At 39.9% G+C, this 6,868-nt stretch overlaps 1 protein-coding gene across 1 annotated transcript in view; it reads left to right on the top strand.

The window, feature by feature from the left end:
• Positions 1–2,470, top strand: part of tspan36 (tetraspanin 36) — a 6,307-nt gene extending 3,837 nt beyond the window's left edge. Inside the window, exons 5-7 of the mRNA XM_046036074.1 lie at positions 756–908; positions 1,027–1,110; positions 1,663–2,470. Of these exons, the coding sequence (XP_045892030.1) occupies positions 756–908; positions 1,027–1,110; positions 1,663–1,743 (318 nt within the window). The 3' untranslated portion in view covers positions 1,744–2,470. The remainder of the gene's footprint in view (positions 1–755; positions 909–1,026; positions 1,111–1,662) is intronic.
• The last annotated feature ends 4,398 nt before the right edge of the window (positions 2,471–6,868 follow it).

Here is a 6,868-nt window from a genome sequence, read left to right as displayed (position 1 = left end):
GGGGGGGGGGGGGGGGGGGGGGGGGGCATCTTGGTAGCAACAGCTAAAACACAGTATGTTGTATATTTTATTCGTGATGTGTTATCATTCCTGTGGATAACAGAGCTGATAGAACACATATTGGGATTTTATATAACTTCTACTTTTTTAAAATAATTAATAATAATTGTGTTAAAGTCTGGATAATAATTAAATGAGACACATTTCTGGGCCTCAACCTGTTGGGTCATCTTTTCCATATAACAGATGATTTTCCTTTTCAGAATGTTCTTTTGTGTTAATGCAAGAAGAAGTGTGGGAATGAATGTAAAATGAATATTCATCCTTATAATAATTTTGCAGTTTGTTGATGGAAGATTGTCAAGTTATATCAAATACATCATGGTATTTGTAGCATAGCTAAAATTAACCGTGAGAAACAATACAGACAAATAAAAAATATACCATCCATAAATGAGTACTGTGCTTTCCAACTACATACACGTAAAGCACCAGATTCACGCCTCTGGGTTTGTCAAGTCATTCTGGTAAATGCAGGAAATTGTTCACAGAAGTGAAAGTGTGTGCAGGTTAAGAAATAAAAAAGACTTCACACATCCCTAAATTACCTGTTAATTTATCTCACAATCATAGGTTTTTTTAACTCCTTTTCATACAGTGTCACTCTTTCCTTTTCTTTCCTTCACTGTTATTTCTTCAGACTCCTTGAGTTCTCTGTTAAAGCCTCTGTCTGTTCTTTCCTTGTCCCGGTGTAGTTGCAGTGCTGTGGTGTCAGAAATTACACCAGCTGGTCCAACACTACCTGGTTTAGCACCCACAACAACACAGTGCCTCTGTCGTGCTGTAAAAACAGCACCAGCACACAGTGCACTGGCAGACTGGATCAACCAGACCTGCTTAACATCGAGGTAAGTCATACACAAGCACACAGCAAAGAATCAAATGGTCTCCCACCTCCTGAAGCAATAAAACAAGAGCTACATTTCCTATCTATGTGCACTCACTGTACTTGTGCACACATTTTAGGGTTGTGAGTCCAAGCTGAATCGCCTCCTACAGGATGTGCTGGGTTACGCCATGCTGGTCATTCTGGGCTTCGCCATCATCAAGGTAAAGACAGTCACGTACAGTTTAGCAGCAGTGAATGAACCTTCCTGTACATCCTGCTCTCTGTTATCACCATGCAGTGAGCTACATGTCAGTTGGTACCACAGATTATGTATCTTTTAGGGAAAATAAATAGTACACTACATGTTAGACTCCTAACCGAGTTGGAGTACTGTTGGATGAAATAACTTTAATATAAATCTACTTGTATAAAAGTACGATAGCCATCTTTTAAATAGAAAAGGGCCAGTGTGGTATCCTGACAACCATTTCAGTATTTATACACTTTTACAATTAAATAGTTCTTTTCAAAGGGAGCTTTGTGAGAAAGCTGAACTCAAGAGAATGCCTTTACAAGGGGAAAATATCTGAATGGAATGACCTCCTGATTGTCCCATACTTTGTAATTCTGCTTAATTTATAATCTTACCTCAAACGGTATAGATTGAAGAATAACCTGTTCAAATATAGTGTAATACTTGAGCCTGTTTTCTCACGTTCAGCAAATAAATCTTGAGAACTTGTGTCTGATGACCTTTATCTTTCCTGTTACAGTTCTTTGGGATGCTGAGCGTGTGTGTGATCACTTGTAAATCTGGCAGCCGGAGGAGTGGCTATCAGCCTCTCTATGCCTGAACCACTTCCCGCAACTACCTACCACCCCGTCATTTTGCTTGACAAAGGTTTTGCTGACCACTTACTCTGCGGTGTACAGAAGCATCCAGGCCAATCATTGTACAAATCTGAGTTTTATTTAACTAATAAGCATAATAAGCATGCACAAGTGGCAAGCCTTGTCACGTCCAAAGGGGATCATACCACAGCATTCCTCAACAGGTGAAATCAGGATAACTGTTTCTCTGACTTGTTAAATCATTTTTGCTGAATGTGGACATGGCTTTCAATTTTTATTTGTTGTATAAATTTCCCTCTTTGGAGATTTATATGATAAAGTTTCTGTAAGAATCCTGCACTTTCACAGCCCAGCTACGGCCTTCCTTTGTGCCAACACACATGATACATTACACAATAACACAAGATTGTTTCCTGAAGGCCTTACTCTCTAAAGCGTCTTTTAGTTTCTAATGCTGCCTGTAAACCTAGGACAGCTGCAATGAAGAGAAACTTGTAAATCTTGGCGAGCCTTCTCACTCTGCTGTATCATGTAGATATTCTTTTAAACAGCCTATTCTTTAGAATGTACTAAAATGAAGGACTTCAAACTATATTTTAATCTTTTTTTGTGAATGAAAGGACAGCTGTTCATTGCCTTATTTAGGTACATATATGTAAAATGTTATGTCATTGGTTGTGTTTATTATGTTTCTAAATTAAAACATTCCCAAAACGCAGTTATACAACATTCTTGTATTGACTTGTCGTCTATGTGTTTTGTGTGTTTAACATTTTGTATTTCAGACTATTAAAATCAGTCTTTATAGATGGAACATACTGACATGTAAAACATATTATGTGTTATTATGAAATTAGAGGGGGGAAAGCAAACACTCCGGTCTAATCCTGTGGTCTTTCTTTTTTTTTCTTTAGCTACTTAGGGTTATTACATGAGTGTACGTTCATAGCATCACATTAAGCGAGACCCTCCGTGGTTATCTGTCTCACCTCCTGACTCTGCTGATAAAGAGGCCCTTAGAGCCGTACATATAGGAGATAGGAGTGTTCATCATACATAAGCCCGTGTTCAAGTCAGTGTTCAAAAAGATAAAGGAAAATATAAACTCATGTCCAGACGTGTTATACTCATCAGTCATCACAGAGCACACATTAAAGGATAGATCACCCACTGATGAGGCTGTAGATGCATTAGTTTAATTAAAACTTCAGTTATACACCAACCTTTTTCATTAATGATTAATTCAAACCAGCTATGTGTCAATTTCATTTTCTCCTCCTTTGCAAGCCCTAGCCCCTGTAATAGTCTATTAACATCAACTGCAGCAATTTATCAGGCATCATCGCATTTAGTTGCTGTTGAATGTTTAGTTGTAGAAACAAAGACATTCCTGCAGGTGGTGTTAAAGAACCAGCTCTGAGTTTAAAGTCAAAACCAGTAGTTGTTCATAGGGCCAAAAACTCCTAATATGCGCACTCTATAGGGGTAATAGAAGATGGGCTGACTGTCAGAGGCCGTAAGAGTGATGGATAGAAGATATAGTTCATGTTTTGTTCTTCAGTTATTGTATTTATCTAAAAGGACAAAATACATGAATGCAGGAAGGTACAATATTATTTTCAGATGTTTTCTGGAATCCTTTATCAACAATGATTTATCTACTTGACATTGCCAAAACTTTCATGTCACTTGTTGCTTGTACTTGTTTCCAATGGATTGCTCTACTTGGTGATTAACATCTCCTGTGTGCGCTGCTGTATTAATGACACCCGCTGGTGTAAATGACCCTGTTGCCCTGTCTCAGTCTGTGTCTCTCTCATATCTCTTGACTGCATATCGTATTCAGCGCATATCCTCATTACTCTGGGCCGTGTTGACATTTAGACAGGCCGGTCCTTTCAGAGAGAACTGTTGGCACACGTACGGCTAGATAACCTTGTCGGCTCTTAGACCTGTTTTCCTCCCTCCTTCCACAAACTGTCTGTTTCTCCTGTCTCTCTTTCCCTCTCGCATCTTATTTTTCTCTGTCAAGTGTGTCGGTTTCTCAGCTCACCTTTTCTCTCTTGTCATGCGACTTTCTCTACCTGTTTCTGTTTTACATTTAAGGGTGTATTTGCATCTCTGTGCTCTTACCAAGACCACCCATCTAGTTTTTCTCTTCTGTGCCCTTGTTTTTCTCAATGTCCCTCGCTCTGTAGTGTCTCGAGAGTTAGCCCTTGGTATCAGGTGGTGCAGCAGGGAAGATAGTGCTCTTTCTTGGTAATGCTGTTTTTTTTCAATAATACAAATCAATCTGAACAGAGCAGCTGTCTTTTGAAGTACAATATCACTAAATTTTCAGTTATGCAAGAAACCAAGAAGATTTTTGTTGTTTATTATTTTCTGTTCTCAAACGTTGACAGCTTGCTTTATGCAGGCCAGCGAGGCGAAGGCTTTGACAGTAAATTGAGGCCCTGAGACTGAGCTAGCATGAGGTTTGAATTTTCTTCAGTGTTTTAAAACAACCATTGTGTTCAGCCATCACTTTCGGTCACCTTATAAGGTAAAAACAAAGAACTGAAAGGGGTTGAATTCACTGGGGAGTTGCCTGTATGTTATGAGTTGGCATTGTAGCATGTGCTATTCCCTCGTGAGTCATCTTTGCACACCTACAGATGTCCCCCCCCCAACCCCAGTCTGTCTGTCTCTCTCCCCTTTGGGCCATCACCTCTCTGGGAAAAAAAACATTCAGGACAAACACACGCGGAGCGAGTCGACTGAGCCAGATGTTCTCACAAGGAAATTTCAGCCTGACCTCTAATTTATTTATGTCCTTTCCTACTAAGACAGGGATCTGTTGGAGGGAGGTAATCTGAGGAGGACACACACAATACTGCTGCTCGCTCCGTGCTGAAGGTAGATGGACAGAAGGGCAGGTAGGCAGGCAGTTTATGTGTGTCTGCGTAGAGATTTGAAGGCTCTTCTCCTGCAAATTCCTTCATAGACTCGCATATAATTTCTAATACTAAATGTATTTTCTGGTTTTGTTTTGTTTTGTTGCATATTTGCCAGCTTTTCCATGAAACAAGTCACAAAGAAGAAGTCACTCTGCTTACCATGAACAGTTTGCTTTTGAACTGTACGCCATGGTAGATTATAGGGAATGTTTGCTTTATCATAGATATAATAAGAACAAAGAAGGAGCTTTTCTCCTTTTCATTTAACAAAACAAATAGGGAACCAGTATGGTGTCATGGTTTTATTTGAATTTCTCCTCTTCCTTCTCAGGCCAGACCCATAAATAATGACCACACATTGTCAAGACCAGGAGCAGGTGCTGCTGACAACATACATGCCCGTGTGTGTGTGTGTGTGTGTGTGTGTGTGTCCTCTCTGTAAATAGCCACCCACCACCAACACTGTGATGTCTCTATTTGTCAGATGCTATCAGTGTAATTAGAGGGGGCAGAAAATGCAGAAGAGGAACCGACACTGACACAGAGAACAAATGATCAAAAGAATCAAATGAGCAGCAGCAGTATCAAAGAATCATCCATATTATCTATAATTTTATAAACTTAATCTTCACAGCTCAAGTCTTTACAAGAGATATTCGAAGTAGCCGAACTGCTTTTTTCTCTGGTTCATCTTCCCCTTCTCTTTTTCTTAACTCTCTTTCCTGTTACATCTTCTTTTCTATCTGTAGTACTCCATTTCTCTTTTATTCCTGGTTTTCTGGTCACAGATGTCCCAAAAGACTCATAAAATTGGTAACAAGAGGTTATTTTTTGCAACTTTAGCTGGTACATTAGAACACAGTTCTGTTGTAAATAACGACAGGTTGTGATGTTGCAGTGTTTAAGAAGCTTTGTTAGTGCAGTGGAATAAAAATACACACAGGAGACACCAGAAAGTGTTGTTTTAATGCCTTCGTGCTTGTGGATACACTTCTGAACTGCACCACCCATTCATGACAGAAGCATATATCACAATAACAACACACTGACGTAGAGACTAAAGACCGACTGATGAGTCTACAGTGACAGTTTTTTGATGTGAGCTGAGTGATCATGAGGGAATAGCTGTATGTCATTTTAAGAACACTGAGCTATTTTGAAAGGCAAAGAAAAGATTTGATCTTTGATCCCCAAATGGTCTTCAGCTTTCATGTTACCAAATAAAAACATCTGGACTTTGCTCTGACGCAAAAGCAACAAAAGTATTTGACAATTTCCTCTCCACTGCATTCAACTTGTAACCACGTCTTATCTTGCCAGCACACAGGAGAAGGAGCAGATACACGTATGTACAGTTAAAAGTCTCTTTGAATCCAGGCAGCTTCCCTTTAGTCCCCTCATACAGGGGGGTGCAGGACTTACATAGTTGTTTGGGAAGGGACGAGCATTACTCTGTCACTTTCATTTTTTCCAACAGCACTAGCTCTCTGATTACAGCCTCCCCTCTGTAATCACAAAGGAACCACTGAACCATCATCTAGCAGGCTGGCATCTGCCTCACCCTCTTCAACAAAATTCAACTAAAAGGGTCCAGTGAAAGAAAGTAAAAAAAACTGTGAGCTCTTCATGTTGGTGAGAGATTAGAGAGATATCTTTAATACCTACTATCAAGGTCACAGGATGACGTGGACACCAGTTCCCTTAGACATCCCCCATTCTGTTTTTCATTTTCACCTATGTATATCATTTAATGAAATCCAGAACTATCCCTGTAACTCCTCATCACTCTTCTCACTGACGGAGCCATAGGATCAGTGTGTCACTTAACCCTGGGTTCATTACATTGGGTGACTCTTGGGTCTCTGTTGTCTCTACAGCCTCTCTGTTAATCCTGTAGCACCTCTGCATAATCGTGATTACATCCACCATGGCCTGCCTTCTCTTTCTTTTTCTTTTTCTCACTGTGCTGACTCTCATCAGAAACCTAACCACCCTCTACTAACCACAGGCTATTGGACTTTGTAAGTCAACAGGGTGATTATACGATACTGTACAGCCATTAGACATTGCAAACATTGGAGAAGCTTCTTTTTTTTGCGATGCCTCCATCCCGCACAGTGTATCAGGTTCACATATCTTTCTGGGGTTTGCAGAAGTGGTTTTGGGAAAGTAAGAAATCACAAACTGAATT

The sequence above is a fragment of the Micropterus dolomieu genome, linkage group LG21 (genome assembly GCF_021292245.1).
Source record: "Micropterus dolomieu isolate WLL.071019.BEF.003 ecotype Adirondacks linkage group LG21, ASM2129224v1, whole genome shotgun sequence".
Classification (NCBI taxonomy): Eukaryota; Metazoa; Chordata; class Actinopteri; order Centrarchiformes; family Centrarchidae; genus Micropterus; species Micropterus dolomieu.
Note: the sequence above shows the minus strand (reverse complement) of the source record. Positions and strands in the feature narration are given on the sequence as shown.